The sequence below is a fragment of the Leptosomus discolor genome, chromosome 1 (assembly GCF_034619465.1).
Source record: "Leptosomus discolor isolate bLepDis1 chromosome 1, bLepDis1.hap2, whole genome shotgun sequence".
NCBI classification, from domain to species: Eukaryota; Metazoa; Chordata; class Aves; order Leptosomiformes; family Leptosomidae; genus Leptosomus; species Leptosomus discolor.
Window position 1 is genome coordinate 132189611 of NC_141391.1, and position 18707 is coordinate 132208317.

Below are 18707 nucleotides of genomic sequence, written 5' to 3' on the forward strand. Positions count from 1 at the left end.
AATACTTTTGAGATCCTTTACTGGCAGGGGATTTGGAAGGCATAACGCCCTAGACTCCGTGAAGTGGAGCATCTTTCAACTTACAGGGGAAGATTCTTTCTCTCAAAAAAAAAAAAAAACCAGCAAAATCCACACCCCACTCCACCCCGACCTCATGTGTCTTACTTAAAGAAAATCCCTTCCTGACCCCAAAATTTGCCCAGAAATATAACCTTCCTGATATGTGAGATGTATCTGAAACAGTTTCAGTCTTGATACAGAGTTAAAAGAAGAAGTGACAGAATGGGACAGTGACTGTAATGAAGAAATATCGCTCTTCTCAGCATCATTAGAAATGGTCACATGGCTTGACTATAAGTCACGTTCTGTTGGTCAACCTCTCCTGCTTAAAAGAAAAAAAGAAAAAAAATAAGGTATGAATCCAGACACTCCAGGCCCTACAGAGGATAAACCTCAGATTACTTCATTATAAAAACCAAGACAATGCCAAAGAGTATCCTATCACCTAATCCTTAACTTGAATTTATCAAATTCATCTTGAAAAAAATGTAGGTTCTTCGCCTAATGGACCATTCCAGCACTTCACATCACTGCTATCGAAGGAATGAATCGAATGCATCTGAACAACTAAAAAGGACATGGGAAAGTGGGGCAATGCCTTCTGCTCTGCCTTTTGAGAAGGGTGTGGTTGGAAGTGTTTCCCCAAGCCATTTGGCTATGAAATCTGGTCTTACCCATAAAAGAAATGGGATTTATAGATTAACTTCTCCTCTTAAGGGCTTAATTACACAGAATCACAGAATGGTAGGAGTTGGAAGGGACCTCTGGAGATCATCTGGTCCAACTCCCCTGCCAAAGCAGGACTGCCTAGAGCAGATCACACAGGAACATGTCCAGGCAGGTTTTGAATGTCTCCAGAGAAGGAGACTCCACAACCTCCTTGGGCAGCCTGTTCTGGTGCTCTGACACCCTCAGAGTAAAGAAGTTCCTCCTCATGTTCAAGCAGAAATTCCCTGTGGATTCCCTTTTTGGGGGCTTAACTTTTGGCTTATAGAATCATAGAATCATTAAGGTTGGAAAAGACCTGTAAGACCATCAAGTCCAACCGTCAGCCTAACACCATCATACCCACTAAACCTTGTCCTGAAGTGCCATATCTACACATTTTTTGAAGACCTCCAGGGATGGTGACTCCACCACTTCCCTGGGCAGCCTGTTCCAATGTTTGACCACTCTTTCAGTAAAGAAAGTTTTCCTAATGTCCAATCTAAACCTCCTCTGGCTCAACTTGAGGCTGTTTCCTCTCATCCTATCATTTTTTACTTGGGAGAAGAGACCAGCATCCACCTCATTACAACCTGCTTTCAGGTGCTTGTAGAGAGCAATAAGGTCTCCCCTCAGCCTCCTCTTCTCCAGGCCAAACAAGCCCAGTTCCCTCGGCCGTTTCTCATCAGACTTGTGCTCTAGACCCTCCACCATCTTCGTTGCCCTTCTCTGGACACGCTCCAGCACCTCAATGTCCTTCTTGTAATGAGAGGCCCAAAACTGCACACAGTATTCAAGGTGCAGCCTCACCAGTGCTGAGTACAGGGGCACGATCACTTCCCTGCTCCTGCTGGCCACACTATTTCTGATACAGGCCAGTATACTGTTGGCCTTCTTGGCCACCTGGGCACACTGCTGGCTCATGTTATATGTTATATTGCAGAGGAGGAGAGATCACCATCACCAGAGCAGAGCCAAAAAGCAGAATCAACATGAAACCACTGAAGTGGGAGTGACTGAGGTGGGCACCTGGAGAATTACATGAGTCTGTGCCAAAAATGGAGGTAAACATAGGTTGCCCTAACGTCGGCTCTAGTAAAGCTCCAGGTGGGCAGCAGTAAGCATCTGTGTCTACCAAGTAAATGCCTGCCGTGCTGGGTGCAGCGTTGGGCTCACAGGGTGATCAGGCCCAGCCCTGTGATATGTGTTGGCCAGGGTGCAGCAGGTGTCAGAAGAAAAACTGGTCTGAGGTGGCTGCATCTGCCTCAAATTTCCAGGAACAAGCAGGAGAGATCACAAAAGGGGTGGGAACACAGGCCTGGGGAGTCAGGTGGTTGTGATAATAGTTATATTGTTAGAGCTGGAATGAGGAAATTAAAGATTTCAGCTGGGGAGAACAGGGGGGAACCTCAAGAAGGCTCCATCTTGATACCACACTTATTAATTTCCCCTGAGGACAAAGCAGATAGAGAAATCACTGGGTTTGACATCCAGTACTGTAGCTCGTTAGTGTTTCAGCCTGGACTGCACACCCAGCTTCCAGACAGGCATTAGTTTTAGCTTATCTATGCCAGAGGGCAGGAATTTTCATCTGGCCATTTCCACAGTTGATCCTACTGCAATAGGACCGGATTGAGATTGGTATCTGAGGAGCTGTCAATCTGGCTGAGTGATCTTACGTGTTTAGGGAATACGTGGCATGTTTGTAGAGCTTTAAGGCCCATTTTCAGCACTCAGTGATTTTCTTATGGAGGACAGGTCACTAGTAGCTAAGGTGGCAGCTGGGTCGTACACAAAGTAGCACAGCTAACGTACCACAGGGTCTAGGTCACGGGGCTGCTTCAACATTTGCAGGAAATATCCCTGTCCCACAATACAGACAACAGATGGGAGTCAGCTACATTTTTCAGGACCTAATTCAGATTTGCCAGCTGAGGCAGAGCACGAGTAGCCACTATCCAGGCTGTCCTCCAGGCTTCGTACAGCATTGCAGCATGCAAACAGCAATGAAAGAGGATCCATCCAGGTCTTTTAAGGTCTACTCAGGTTAACTTCGTTCTCCTAGGAAGAGAGACTGGGTTCTCTCCACACAGTTTCCAGCAGGATTTGCGAAGTCCTACAATATTATTTTCATGAGCTCTACCCTGTAGTCTCCAACCTTCCATGCTGAAAGACAGGGGTAACACACACTGCTTCAGTTTTCTGCCAGGGCTCCCTTTTGTATCATCAGAACAGCTCTCTGCAGCTACTCTGCTCCTACAAGGTAAAAATGAATAAATACATCAAAAAGCAGTCTCCTCGGGGCACAAAGGAGCGGGAGCGTGTACATGGACATGCTCTTGCTGCTGTAGTATCACTGGTTATTTGGGACAGACACTGCTGCTTCCTGGTAAGTTACATCAGTAGCAAGGAAGAAGGCATTCAATAGCCCATGAGATCAGTTCGCAAATTCCTGATGGCTTTTTAATAACAATCCTCTTTAGAGATCACTACCTTTGCCTCAAGGGAGTCCATGAATCCTGGGTAAATAATGTCCTGCTGAAGAACAACAGCAGTGCAAAGTGTAGCCTCACATCTACCCATCTTTATCAGCTACTAGGCTGGTGCTTCTTTTGGTCAAACACTTCAGTTAAACTTGCAGCACCATCCACGCTGCTGTTCCCTGACTGTTAAAGTTGCTAGTTTTAATGCAGAAAAATATGATCACCTCTAGCTAATCCAGAAATAATCCAGAAATAATTGGCTTCCACTTTGCAGCAGAAGGAAAACACAATTGCATATATGGATATACAAAAAGAACTAAACTCATCGAACATCTTACAAGCAGTTCAAAACCACGTATGATTTGTTACACTTGGAATCCAAACCAGATGGGGAGGGACTTTTCTTTTTTCCCCACCACAGCAGCAGTATGTTGAAAAAAGTTTGTTCTATTTTAAAATGTTATATGCACTACAGATCACTATCACATTCCTACCTGGGCAGATAATAGACATAGCTGGTAAGGAAATATTTCAAATTTGATGCCATAAAAAATGATTCATGTTTACTCAAAGGTTGCTCAGTAGCAATAAAAAGCAATCATGCATTCAGCTTGTGAAGATATAACATACAGAAGCACTGCCCAGAACAACAAGGTGCTTCCCATTTCAAAAGAGAAAAGCCTAGTGACAAGTACCAGAAAGAAAAGGATCTTTTCAGTATAAAGTTCCTTGGATTCAAAATGTCATTAGAGGTGAAGTAAATACAGTGAATTAAATGTCATGAATCAAAAAGTCTGAAAAGGATTTGTGACACCTGATGGAAGATCTTTCATCCTCATTTCAGACCATTTATCCCATAATTTCTGAGCCGGAATGGGGATGAGGGAAATAACCATCAGTGCCAAAACCAGTTCCATCAGGTGTGACTCGTCTTGGTAGTTCGATACATCAAATAAATATCCAGAAACTTGTGGATTGGCAAAATGCTCAAAAGACTCTTGTGGTGAGAGAAGTTCAACACAGGAATGTATCTAATCACCTAAATTATCAACAGAAGTTGCTTTTGCAAATGACAGTAACAATTCCATGTCACCACCTTCTGTTAGAGTGAAACATGCCTGAGGAAATTGGTACCATTTATGACTGACAATCTTCGTCAGAAGATGGTCACTCAAGTGATCTAGTTCACCTACACATCGGATAAAAAAATAAAAAAAAAAGCTGGGAAGCTGTAAGAAATCAAAAATACTGGCAAGTCAGCAATTTCTGATGTTCCGCAAATGGAGATTGAGACTGGCAGCTGAGAAGGCAACAGGAGATTTCTTGTTTGCATTGTTTCTAAAGTATTTGGGGAATCAAGCGGTAATTGTGGTAGTAGAAATGTTACAAATAAATTCTTGGTTCCTTTGTGAGTTGGCAATCAACCTGCAGCACATCTGTATGACCATGGGAACACAAGGACTTTCACAAAGCCATGGCCAAAGCATGATATTCACATGACTGAAGTGACTGGAAGTCACCTCAGGACTGATATGTGCTCTGAGGTGTACCAGAACAGCAGATAATGTACAGCAGCCTGAGCAACTCACCAGCATCAGAAAGAGAGAAAGGAGAATTGCTTAGATTACGGCTGACACAGCAGCTGGAAATGGTAAAAGAGACAGCAAGTGATTTTTTAATTCCTTAGAAAAAAAATACAGCATATGGAAAAAGTCTTCTGAAAAATTAAAGAAATATGCACCTAGATGTGCATATAGTGATATACAGCTTTATGATGTACATCATTTATGCACATGTAAAAATAAAACATACAATACACACACCCGCACTCTAATTATCTGCCATTCTTCTCCAAACCAGCAAAGGACAAAAGTTCTCCCAAACAACATGGTGACGGAAATTGTCAGCCATGACAAAATGCTGAGAAAATTGCTTTAGACTGTCATTCAGATACAGCAAATCAGTCCAGATGTTTGAGTTTTTAACCACGCCTCAAATCAAAAGAAATCAAAAAATGTAAGTCACTTCTGTCTCACACCCAGCAAAAAGGACTGTTTCGCAAGGATCAGTTGAAGGCAGTTTAAAATGCTTTTAAACACTGTGGAAATCAGAGAAGGCTGCTACCAAATTTGGCTGTAGGTGCTTTGTGGGTGATGTTAACTTAAATGAGTATAAACCCAGCATTTTCGGGGGCAAAATCGTTTTTGTAATTCCTGTAAGGCAGAGGCACAATTCCAGTAAGAGAGAGAGGTGTTTTTGGAGGATGGTCCCTTAGTGTAACTGAGTAATTTCAGGAAATTACAATAATGTAAGTCAAACAAGTTATAAACATGCTGTCTACGAGTGACTGGATTATAGCTCCATAGGTTACACAGGTAATTGTAAGCGCCAATGCCGCGTAATTGTTAGTATGATCACAGAGGTTAAGGCATAGGCTACAAGGCTGGTTGAAAAGGCTAATGTACATCTTCAGGGATTCTCCAGGTCTGTCCAACTACATAAAACACACAAATGGCACAAGCCAGAAGCCCTCACATCCCTCTGCTAAATGGCATCTCCTACCAGCACTGCCCCAGACGGGATACGGAGCCGCACAGACTGTCAGTCTGACACAGAAGGGCATTTCTAATGTTCTGAGGAAGCTGCTTTGTAATAGGCATTTAATACAGTTAATACAGTTCATTACCCCATCCCTCCCACTTTTTGCAACTCATCTTTGAAGAAAGTTCAAAATAAACTACTTGAGACACAGTTAAGTTTAGAACTGCAGAAGAAACGCTTTTGCTTTGCATTGCCTTTTATCACCAGACGGAGCTAGAAGGAAAGCTCTAAGTTGCGGCTGTAGGTTTGTAACAAGCAGATGTCACAAAGCTGTTCCTGGCATGCTGTCACTTAACTGCCAGCCCCAAAAGTGTACTGCTTGCCATTTTCAAGCATGGTATTTTGCAATATGAAGAGGTAAAAGTGGCTGTGTATTTTGAGTCACTAACCAAACCACTGCTAACTCCAGGAAGGATTGAAATTTGGCGACAGATGATTCTGAACAAGGACTGATCTGAAGGAGATATTGATAAAGGCAAGAAAGAAGTTAAAACCTCAGAGACAGCTAGTTTTAGAGAAAATCATTTGGAGAAAGGATTGGGAAAGAGGTTCCACTCTTATAGTGGCAGGGGGGTGCCAGGGACTCTGGCCATGTGTGTTCATCTCCAGGGTCTGAGGAAACGCTGCAAGGCTTTGGGTAATGCGAGGAGGCCTTGATTTCCCAGGCACAGATCAATGAAACACGTTCCCACTCATGGCTGGGCCAGGTAGTTCTGGATACGAAAGATTTCTTTAGTTAATGAACCGGCAAAGGCGATGCTACCTCATGCGTATCACCGAGTTGCTACCAGCCTTCCCTGCCCCAGCCCCATCCCTCTTGCAAAACTCACCCCAAACTCTCCAACTTCCTCGGCTTTGCCTTTGAAAAAAGCACAGCTTGGCCATCAAAGCCACAGACAAGCTCCCACCGGCGGTGTCTGTGCATCCCAACCGTGGGCAAGGGCAGGGTCCTGCTGCCCCCGGAAGGTGGGCGGGCGGGGTGGGGTGGGGGGGGGGTGGGGGCGATGTCCTGGCCGGCCGGCGCTGCCTCCAGCTGCCCGCTGCCCTCGGGACAAGCGCTGCCAACTTTCTTTCTGCATTCACCTCGGCTCGCTGGGACGCCGCGTCCCCGCCGCGGAGGGCGGGGGGGGGAGGAGGAGGCGGAGGGACAGGCCGTTCCGCAGCCGTACCTGGCCGGGGCAGGGCTCCCCTCGGGGAGGTCCGGGAGGGGTCCTGCTGCCCGCCGGGAGCGGGACGGCCGCGCCTCGACCCCCGCCGCCGCCAAAGTCGCCGCCAAGGTCACCGCCACGGCGCGTCTCCGGTCCCTCGGCCGCCTCTGCCCGGCCGCGGATACCTGAGAGTTTAAAGAGGCTTTTCTTCCCCGGGAGCGGCGCCCGGGGGAAGGGGAAGGGAAAGGGCAGAGGCAGGAGAAGGAAGGAGGGGCGGTCAGGGAGAGGCTGGCAGGGCAGGAGTCGGGCGGGGTGCTGGCTCGAACTGGAAAGGAACCGGTCCCAGCCCAGCCGGGGAGGCTGCGGGAGACCCGGCAGCGCTCGGGAAGAGCACACCGGCCCCGGTCCCGGCCCCGGCCCGAGCAGCCACTGCCCGCCATGGGGACGGTGCCTCGGGTCAGTCTCGCGGCACTGGCGGGGCGGGCGGGAGGGCGGGGGGGGGGGCCGGGACGGGGACGCAGGTGTGGGAGGACAGCGGGTGGGAGGCCGGGGCTGTCGGGTGGGGGAGGATCTGCCGCCTTGTCACCTCTGGGAGGGGAGGGCTGGGGTGGGGGTGAGCGTGTGCATGGACGGCTGCGGAGCTGCAGCTTGGGATGGGACTCAGGGAGCAGGGGGTGAAAGCACCGATGTTTTGGGAAGACAGTGGTCCAGAGCTAGTTTTTGCACCAGGCATGGCTTCCCGGAGCCAGAGTCTTGCAGGGCTACCCCCTAATTCTGAGTTTGTGCTCTAGGGTGGGTCTGTGAAGTCAGGGAACATGCCAGAAGGGGAGAAAACGAGGCAATGTAAGCAAGAGGAGCAGCAGCAGAAGGAAGAGAAGCAGGAGGGTCTCATCGAATTCTACGGCTCCTACCAGGAACTCTTCCAGTTCTTCTGCAGCAACACGACCATCCATGGGGCTATCCGCCTGGTGTGCTCAAAAAAGAATAAGATGAAGACAGCCTTCTGGTCTGTTCTCTTCTTTCTCACCTTCGGCTTAATGTACTGGCAGTTTGGTATCCTCTACAGGGAGTACTTCAGCTACCCTGTCAACCTCAACCTCAACCTTAACTCTGACAGGCTGACTTTCCCAGCTGTGACGCTGTGCACCCTCAATCCATACAGGTAAGAAATAGACTTCCAGAGCTGTCGACTGCCTTGACTTTTGCAGGCATAGGATAAAAGCATGTACTCTTGTTCTCCTTATGGTCCCTGGCCATCCCCTTCAGTAGCAGTGCCGGTGGAAAGGACACTTTTCACAGGCCTTTGCTGCTGCAGGGCATTCGCAGTAAGGCATTACTTTAGGCAACTCTACTTGGCGGTGCATGTTAGCAGGCTGCACTGTAAACTGCCACAGGGCAAAAGCAGATGCATTTACTTCTCTCCTACAAGGATGGTAGCCTCCAGCAAGGGGTTGGATTTGCAGCTAGTAGCAGGAATGTCCTGAATCGGCCCAGCAGACTTTGCCTCATGTCTTGTTCAGGGTATTTATGTGCATCCAGCCCTAAACCTGCAGGCTTCTCTTCCCCCCCCCCAATAGGTACAGCGCCATTCGGAAGAAGCTGGATGAGCTGGACCAAATCACGCATCAGACACTGCTGGACCTTTATGACTACAACATGTCTCTGGCACGAAGTGACTGGTCCACACTGTCCACGCGAAAGCGTAGCTCAAGGAGCCTGCTCCATCATGTCCAGCGCCATCCCCTGCGAAGGCAGAAGCGGGATAACTTAGTCAACTTGCCAGAGAACAGTCCCTCAGTGGACAAGAATGACTGGAAAATTGGCTTTGTTCTGGTGAGATCCCTAGATATCCTGTGTCCTACCCACTGTGGTCTCTGCCTAGCTACTTCTGTCTTGTTAGACCCTTGGCCACACCCTTCCCTACTCATAAATCTGATTAAGCTGCACTGGCTTTTGCTAATGACAGATGAAGGTAAAGCTGAATCCTTTGCCCAGTGCAATCCTGCTCCTCAAGTCCTGTCCCTGTCCATGCAGGCCACAGGAGACTTGGCCACGTCAACGCCCTTTTCCTAGGTAGGGCAGGGAAACCTTGTCCTTCCTGAAGGCCACATCAGCCTCACGGTTGCCTTTGGAGAGCCATTTATTAACATCAACCGCCATGTTGCCCAAGAATAGCAAAGGGGAAAGTATTGGATGGCTGTGGGCCACACGAAATGTGGTCATGGTCATGTTTGCTCCTAGGTAGCAGCTTCTTCACCCGAGGGTATCTATTTGCATTTAAAAAGCCACTGAACTCTGAAGGACAGAAGCTAATCCCTTGCCAGTTAACTGAAGTTCCCACAGGATCACAAAAGTTTTTCTGGACACACCTTGAAGGAAGGGCTCCCCACGCAAGAATTTAAAGCTTCTGGTTTTATACCATGTAGAATTTTTGCACTGTAGATCACCCTGCATGCCTCACTGCCACTTGCTGCCTCCTGGATTTTACTCAGTCTTGCGCATTCACCTGGTGTTTCCCTTCCACCAAGGAGCTGCCCTGGGTTTGCTTTTTCCCGTCCTGCTGATCGCCTTTTGGTAGAGTGCGGGAGCCCTGCAAAGCTCTTCCACTCCCTTGGCTGCATCTTTTGCTTGTGCTGAATGAGCACAACTAATCCAGAGACATAGCCTCACCTCCTGGACGAGACTTCCTGACGTGGCTGGTTTTCTCCTTCTCTTAACAGTGCAGTGAAAACAACAAGGACTGTTTCCATCAGGCATACTCCTCAGGGGTGGATGCCGTGCGGGAATGGTACAGCTTTCACTATATCAATATCCTGGCGCAGATGCCTGATGCAAAAGCCCTGGATGAGTCTGACTTTGAGAATTTCATCTATGCTTGCCGCTTCAATGAAGCAACATGTGACAAGGCGTAAGTGGTGGAAACCCCACCAAGTCTTCCTGAAAACACCCCTGTTTTGTGCCTGGGTCCAAGGGGAATCAAGAAACCCACATTAGAGAACCTCTTTTCCAAGGTGGGATCGTTCCTTGTTCAGTTCCCATTGTCTCAAATTATGTTTCTTGAGTCTTTCCTATGGGTTGTGCTCACTCAGGTCACAGTTTCTGTGACCTGAAACTATGGACTTCAGAGGATGGTTTTTCCTTTCCCTGGGTGTCACACAAATTAAATAGTTATACTGGTACAAAGCCCAGAGTGGGTACAGATGTACAGTGTAAAAGTCTCTTTATTCTACTCTCTACAGTGGTAAAGTGGTAAGTTTCAGCCCACACAGGAGGAGGAGAAGAGTTATTACAAAAGTGCAGTAAAAAAATACCGTATTTCTCTCCTACCATTATTGGTCAAAAAGCCACAAAGAGGTAGTGGAATTAAACCCATCAACAAGGGAGGAAAAGGGGTTAGGAAGAGCTAAGAGTTTTGTCAATATTAGGAAGATAATACAGTAATTGCTAGTACTGCTAAAACCCGTTTGGTACTTCTAGAGTTAGCAGTATGAAAAACCTGGTATAAAAACCTCTCCGGCTCCAGGACATTTTTTACAGCACATTTTATTTGCTTTTCCCTGTTGGGGCTAGTTTACATAACAAATACTGCCCATCTGCTGTAAGCCCCTCTTCCTGCAGGTGTTAAACAGAGTTGTTCCTTTGGGAAAGCCCTACCCCTTGGTCTTGCAGCGCTTCTCACCCCGTGTAAATGTTTCTGTTTGCTTCTCAGGAACTATACCCACTTCCACCATCCATTGTACGGGAACTGCTATACCTTTAATGACAACAGCAGCAGCCTATGGACATCCTCACTGCCTGGGATCAATAACGGTGGGTGAGAGGCACTCTGTGGTGAGTAAGGAGAACAGCTCAGCTCTGTTTTCCCCAGGAGTTACAGGCATCCTGCTGTGCTTATTCTGGTGGTGGCAGACTACAGCCCTGCTCTGTCTCACCCAAGCTCTGTTTTCACCAGTGTGGAGATGGCTGTCTCATGGGCATGGCTGTCCCTTGCTGCTGTGCCACTGAACTCTCTCTCCCCCATCAGTGCCTGATCCTTGTGTTTGTTCCTCTGTCTGGACCTGTGCCAGCCTTTCCTGAAGCCCCCTGTTGAGCTGTAGTGCTGTGCTCCTGAGAGCTTGGCCTTCACCTCCTCCTTCTCCATTTTCCTGTTTCCAGCAACTGACCTTGTTTGTGTTCCCAAACCCCCAGAAAGCTCTCTAGGCCCAATCTTCAGGCTTTCCTCCCATCCAACTCTGAGTCTTTCCATGAAATCTCTTTCAGTTCCCAGTTCTGTATTTTCTAAGCCACAGTGAAGAAATCCAGTTTTCTCTGGCTTCTCCTGGAGCCTCAACTTTGTGTCTGGCCTCCCTCCAGCCACTCTCCATTGCTGCCCAGCTTTGGTGCAGCCCTGTTTGGTGTTTCTCTTCCTTTATCTCTTACAAGCCACTCTGATCTCTTTCCTCTCCTGCACGACAGCCGGCCATGACCTCCCTTGCTCTCTGATGTTCCCTCAGGTCTCTCTCTGGTGGTGCGTACCGAACAGAATGATTTCATCCCTCTGTTGTCCACGGTGACAGGAGCCAGGGTCATGGTCCATGATCAGAATGAGCCAGCCTTCATGGATGATGGGGGTTTCAATGTGCGTCCGGGTATCGAAACCTCCATCAGCATGAGAAAGGTAAAGAAGCAGCAGGGGTAAGAGCTGTGGATGTGAGGTTATGGAGGAGGTTTAATTCGGTGGATGGACACAAGCGGGTTGTCATGTGCGTGTCTAAGAGAGGGGATTAATCACACGGAGTGAAGGGAGGGGAAGAAGAGCAGCTTACTGAACTAGGCAAGAAGCATTTGGCTGCAATTTATCAGTGAACAGTGAAATGGAGGAAAGCAGGGGGAGCTGGCATCCCAAGGAAAGCATAAAGAGCAGATGCAATGGACAAGCCGTGTGTGGCACAGAAGCATAGAAAGAGAACAGCAAAGTGCCAGTCATTCTGTGTAATGACTGTTTGATATTGTAGGAGATGACTGTGCGTCTTGGGGGCAGTTACAGTGATTGCACAGAGGATGGCAGTGACGTGCCAGTGCAAAATCTGTACTCATCCCGCTACACCGAACAGGTAAGTCGTTATCACCGGTCCTGTGCCAGCTTTTTCCCTACTTTCCTAAAATGCTTCAGTCCCCTAACAGCCATGCTTGTCCGTGGGCTCTGTTAATAGAATGATGTGATACAGGCTGCAGTGGATTTTGTTCCCGTGTTCAGCCTTTTCCACCTCATATGCCTCCTAGGTCTGCATTCGCTCCTGCTTTCAGCTCAACATGGTAGAGCGCTGTGGCTGTGCATATTACTTCTATCCCTTACCCACTGGAGCAGAGTACTGTGACTACACAAAGCACGTAGCCTGGGGTAAGTGGACGGGAGGAATAGTAAAGCTCGTGGCCACCTGAACCTGTTTGGTCCATCTCATGTCCCAGTACATCTCCTCATTGTCTTCAATGAGCTTCCTGGCGTGGGACATCCAAAAGACGCTCTTGTCTTGGATGGTTAGTCCCTCTGAGCTGGGCAGAGAGGCACATAATGAGGTTCAATAAGGGCAAGTGTAGGGTCCTGCTTCTAGGGAGGAATAACCCCATGCACCAGCACCAGTTAGGGGTTGACCTGGTGGAGAGCAGCTCTGTGGAAAAGACCTGGTAGTCTGGGTGGACAGCAAGTTGACCATGAGCCAGCAATGTGCCCTTGTGGCCAAGAAGGCCAACGGCATCCTGGGGTGCATTAAGAAGAGTGTGGTGAGCAGGTCAAGGGAGGTTCTCCTCCCCCTCTACTCTGCCCTTGTAAGGCCACATCTGGAGTCCTGTGTCCAGTTCTGGACACACCCCCCAGTTCAACAGGGACAAGGAACTACTGGAGAGAGTCCAGCAGAGAGCTACTAAGATGATTAGGAGGCTGGAGCATCTCTCCTATGAGGAAAGGCTGAGAGACCTGGGGCTCTTTAGCCTGGAGAAGAGAAGACGGAGAGGAGACCTTATCAACGCTTATAAATATCTAAAGGGTGGGTGTCAAGAGGATGGGGCCAGACTCTTTTCAGTGGTGCCCAGTGACAGGATGGGCACAAACTGGAGCACAGGAAGTTTCGCCTCAACATGAGGAAAAACTTCTTTACATTAAGGGTGTCAGAGCACTGGAACAGGCTGCCCAGGGAGGCTGTGGAGTCTCCTTCCCTGGAGATATTCAAAACCCGCCTGGCTGCAGTCCTGTGCGACCTGCTCTAGGTGAACCTGCTTTAGCAGGGGGGTTGGACTGCATGATCTCCAGAGGTCCCTTCCAACCCTTACCATTCTGTGATTCTGTGTAGAAGGAACCTTCTCTGGGTTCCCCTTGCTGTCGCACGTTACTTTTTGTATACAGATACTGTGAGCTTACCTGGATTTACATTCTCTTCTGCTCAGGCTACTGCTATTACAAACTGCTGGCTGAATTCAAAGCTAATGTGCTGGGCTGTTTCCACAAATGTCGGAAACCGTGCAAGTAAGTGATCATCAGACAGGCAGGCAGACTGGAAACTCTTTATTCCTAGAGGTGTTGGGAAGCATTCGCTGACCAGGGCAAAAGCTTGAGTCAGTAGCTGAGCTGCAACCCAAAATTATATTTCTCCCATTGGGAAGCCAAAATGGCTGAGGAGCATCATTGTCGGCTTGGAGGCGAGCTCCAGAGGACTGCGCAGAAGCTCAGTGGGAAGCGGGCAGAACTTCAGCATGGGCGGGAGGTTCCAGGTGTGCCTGGCAATCGAGAGACCTGGCCTTGTGGCTCCTACAGCTTCAACAGCTAACACGGCCTCTTGTCTTCCAGAATGACAGAATACCAGCTGTCAGCTGGCTACTCCCGCTGGCCTTCTGCTGTCTCAGAGGTAAGGAGAGGGTGTCCTGGGTCCTCAGCACTGTTCTCACCTCACATTTAGTCCTTCCTCAACTGGTACTAAACCTACAGGAGATGACTGTGACCATGTAACACAATTTATTGCACTTTCATTTCAGGACTGGGTTTTTTACATGCTTTCTCAACAGAACAAGTACAATATCACATCCAAGAGGTGAGACTCTTTAAACAGAGGCTGCGTCCAAACCAGAAACCATCCCAGTGGAGTGTGTGAGTCAGAGGGTCAGAGTTAAGATTAAATCACTGATGGGAAGAGATTAGGCATGAGACCCATGGACAAGGCCAGTCAATTTGAGTCAGAGTAGAGATAAACTGAGACTTGAACAAGGACTGGGAATCCAAGTGAAGAATCTGAAAATGATCAGATGCTATTAGGAAAATAGTAAGCCCCAGGCAGCTGCTGTGTGGTCTGGAGTCAGGGGCTCATGGAAGAGTGGGAAGGAGAGCCACACAGGAGCTTGTACTTAGCCAACATAGGATGTCACAGACATTGGGTTTCACAGTGCAGTCTCAGAAGTGCACTGTAAGCCCAAAGACTGTACATAGCGCAGAAAGAGGGAACTGCGGACATGAGGAAAAGTCACTGGGTGGTATGTGTGGGAGGAGGACGGGGCAGAAAGGGACTGAGAAGACAATTGTACTTGGTGTAGAAATGCAGGGATTGTGGATTTGGGGTTACTGAGCCCCATCTTCCATTTACAGGAACGGAGTTGCCAAAGTGAATATCTTTTTTGAGGAGTGGAACTACAAGACCAATGGGGAGTCTCCAGCCTTCACGGTACACCCTTTACTGCCATGTCCTCTCTAGCCACCCACTCTCCCACAATCTCCTTCCATATTGGCATGCATTTGTTCCAGCAGCATTTCTGGCTATTGAGTCTCTTTTCCTGTGGTAGGTCGAAGGAAACCCCCAGCACTATAGGGGCACCACTAGTGGGAACAGGCATGGAGGCAAAAGTCTCAAATGAGGACTGTCCTCACTGCCCTCTCTCTGTCTCTTACAGGTAGTGACTCTGCTGTCCCAGCTTGGAAACCAGTGGAGTCTCTGGTTTGGATCCTCTGTCCTGTCTGTGATGGAGCTCGCAGAGCTGGTTCTGGATTTCATCGCCATCACCTTTATCTTGGCCTTACGCTGGTTTCGTTCTCGGCAGCAGCTCTCTCCACTGGTACACCCTCCAAACAGTGACAATAATGCTGCTTTCCAAGATGAGGTGCCAGGTCTCAGTGCTCCACACCGCTTCACTGTTGAGGCTGTAGTGACCAGGCTGCCATCCTACAACAGCCTGGAACCACGTGGGCCAAGCAGGGATGGTGAGGTGGGACATGAGTGAGGCAGTGGCTTCTTCCACAGTTCGGATGCATGGCAATTGGAGCACAGGCTGCACACTTTCTCTGTATGACCTGCATTTCCTTCTTTCTGGGGTGCTCTACCTGGACCATAGCAGAAGACTGTACTGTAGTTCATTGCTTTCACTACTGTACATGAATCTTTTGGTCTCATAAAATACTATTGCTCTGGGGATCACCAGGGATGAGAGTTGATCTACTATATGTATGGGGAAGATGTCCATTTGGTTTCCTTACACTCCTTGCATGTGCACACCTACACATCCATGAATGCTTTCTTTTCCCTGCAACAAGGATGCTGCCACAGTTCTGGTCTGTCATTAATTAAAGAAGTTTGGCAGGTGTGACTGGCCTCCTCTGTGGTATGACAAGGGACAGGAATGGGATACAAGTCTCTCAACAGGCTGAGTTTTTTTAAGCTTTCCCTAAGGTTGGAAACTGGTTGTTCTTTCCTAGTTCTTAATGTCCAGCTCTGATCCCAACACCAAGCCACCCACCCACTCCTCCCCACCCCCACCATGGAGAGGCTACTTGTGTAGCTATGAGAGATGACAGCCACTGACATAATCTCAATCTATATTACACACAATATTCTGTGGAGGTGGTTGATGATTATTGTCACTCTTGCATTGGGACAAAACACCCTCAGGAGAGTAAGGTCTCCCCTTTTAAGCTGCCTATGTGGCACTGGTAGATCTTAGCTGTATAGTAGTCTCCTTCCTTGTGATACACCATAGACGGGTATGTTCAGCCATTTGACCCTTTGCCAGAGTGTTTGGGATGAATTGATCACTACAGAGGAGCTGTGGAAACAGTGGCTATGCATACGCTCAGAAACATCCCAAACAGTATCTCTGCTGCCATGAGATCCTGCAAAAGAGGATCAGAATAGCACAGGTCATGCAGTGCCTGCTCTGCTCCGCTCATCCTTTCTCTCATTCACCTACAGAGGCTGTGCTGAGGACTGTGAAGCACAGAAGTGCTGCAGGCTTTAATTGAAGATCTGTTCAGGAAAAGCTTTAGCCTATTGGAATGGACCGCATAGGCAATCAAGGCCAGGACAAAGATGGTCCTCTTCCCAGGAACTAATTTGGGGATCTTCACATAACAGCACACATCTTACTCCTTGCAGTAATCTTGCCATACTGTTTTTTACAAATGCTCAGGTTTCTGCTGCAATGGTGTTTACACAGCACTTTTTATGTGGTATCAAGAGAGCGAGGGTGGTGTCCTTAACAAACAGCATGACCCACTTGACAGGACACAAACACAGATACCAGAATTTAAGCACATAATTTAGGCAAAGAACTGTGGTACCATGTACCCAATCGCATTGCAAACAGCTTCCTTTGAATTTAAAAATGACTTAACCGTAACAAAATTAAAACTTCAGATATTTTAAAAATTAAGGTAGATGCACTGCCCTTCAGAAGCTGGAGGGTTTTACTGCAGTATATAAACTGGTGCCAAATTCTTCCCTTTGAGATGCTAACCACATGCTTGTACTGCTCTTGCCTTGATTACCTAAATGCACTTTTCACTTCCCAGCAGAGTGATTTTCTTTCTCCTCACAGACATGAACACTATATTCTTTTATTACACAAATACTCATGGTTTTTCAAACTCTATCCCAGCGCTCAGCTGATGCCTCTCTGCGCTGGGAACAGAAGTGAGCAATTCAGGGGGTGTATCTTTCAGCAAGGGGGCAGCCTGGCAGGAGGGAGAGCCCTGCAACCACCAGCACTTAGAGGTGAGGGAACATGTATCCCACCTAGGAGGTCTCCACTGGAAAAAAATCAAGACTTATACAAACATGAGATAAAAATCCACTTTCTGTGTTTATGGGAGACTTTAGATTAAGTAAAAACCTGACACTGGACACATAAAGCTGTTTGCTTCACAAAACCACCTCCAAATCAAGGAGAAAGAACAGGTGCATTATCTAAAACAGTCTCTGTATATCATACATGTACAATGATTTATATGGTGAGCATGATCTTTCCTAAATACCTGAAAAGTAAGACACGATTCTTCATATCACACCTTGTGATAACCATAAAATTGATGTGATCCACTGCATCATGCATAGTTAAGTGGGTAATTAAATAGGATTAAACAGAGGCATAACTACTTGAAACATTAAATTCTCTTCAACGTCATAAGGAAATATAGCTGTAGAAGAAAGTGATGTATTCCCTAGCAGAAGACTGTACCATATTATCTCTCTCTTCTGTACAAGTGTTAAAATGCAAAAAAAATGAGCTTTGACTGATGAACTCAAAGTAACAGTGCCATTCTGGGTAGCTGTAAATCCAGAGTTAAAAGCCTGGCCAAACATGAAGTTGTTATACAAGCTGGTAAACAGATTAACCCTCCCTGTCCTGAGGATCAGTGCAAAAAACTGCAATCTTGGGGAAAAACCAGGTGATCCTCCCAGGAACATCCCTACTCTTCTTGTAGGCTACAAGACCACAAATTCTCAGCTCAACAGATGTATACTGAGGTTGGTCTGGCTGAAAACAAGAGGCCAGTCTAGCAGTGCTGGAATGAGAATGTGGAAAATGGAGTGGTGCACGGAGAACGTGAAATATTAGAGAAAAGGGAAGAAAGTGCATTTAGAGGATTTGTAGGTCAGCAAAAGGCAAATTAAAGGTCTGAGATGGGGTGAATTTGCACACGAGAACATTGAGGGGATGTAAGCGCTCAGTAGTCATAGGTATGTTAGAGGCATAGCACAGTTAACTTGGAGGACATGGAAAACATGCAAGGAGCAACTAGGTTATAGGACACTGAAGAAAAGCAAGTTGTGTCTTTTTGGACTGGGAGCATCTGTCATGCAGGGGAAGGCAGAAAAGTAGGAATACAAGTGCTTGAAGGGGGAAAGGAAGTGCAGGAGGAGAACAATCATTTTGTGAGTAAATTGGATTATTAGAGTGGCTTGTTTTGCAGGAGTAAGCAGCACAGAAGTGGGTAGTTCCACATGCTTAAGGAGAAGAATGAGGATAAGAAAAAGGAAGGTTTATACGATGGGGAAATTACAGAGGAAGAAGAGGGATGAGTGTTTAGGAGCTTAAAAACAATAGCAGAGGATTTGTGGAAGTGCTTGGTACTGCTGAAATACAAGGAAAGAGAGGTGAGCTCTTTTGGGATGTGGAACAACCCACACAGACAGGGTATAAAGGGCCCCAGTGTCTGTGGGACTGTGGTGGTGACAGATATTTGCAAGTTGATCGACAGTTAGGAGGATTTGAAAGTCATGTGCTAGCAGAGAAAAGGGATACAGACAGTCTGAGAAATCATAGAACAGTTTCGGTTGGAAGAGACCTTCAAAATCATCAAGCCCAACCTGTGTCCTAGCTCTACCACCACCACTAAACCACATCCCCAAGTACCACATCTACCCATCTCTTAAACACCTCCAGGGATGGTGACTCCGCCACCTCCCTGGGCAGGCTG

The 18707-nt window shown here is 47.6% G+C and overlaps 1 protein-coding gene across 1 annotated transcript; it reads left to right on the forward strand.

Annotated features, from left to right (window-relative positions):
• The first annotated feature begins 7435 nt into the window (after nucleotides 1–7435).
• Nucleotides 7436–15235, forward strand: SCNN1A (sodium channel epithelial 1 subunit alpha). Its single transcript, XM_086478383.1, has 13 exons — nucleotides 7436–7453; nucleotides 7789–8159; nucleotides 8575–8830; nucleotides 9718–9905; nucleotides 10707–10807; nucleotides 11491–11654; nucleotides 11992–12090; nucleotides 12260–12377; nucleotides 13418–13496; nucleotides 13818–13875; nucleotides 14003–14058; nucleotides 14607–14682; nucleotides 14909–15235. The coding sequence occupies exons 1-13, from the start codon at nucleotides 7436–7438 to the stop codon at nucleotides 15233–15235; spliced, it is 1911 nt and encodes a 636-aa protein (XP_086334509.1).
• Nucleotides 15236–18707: the final 3472 nt, after the last annotated feature.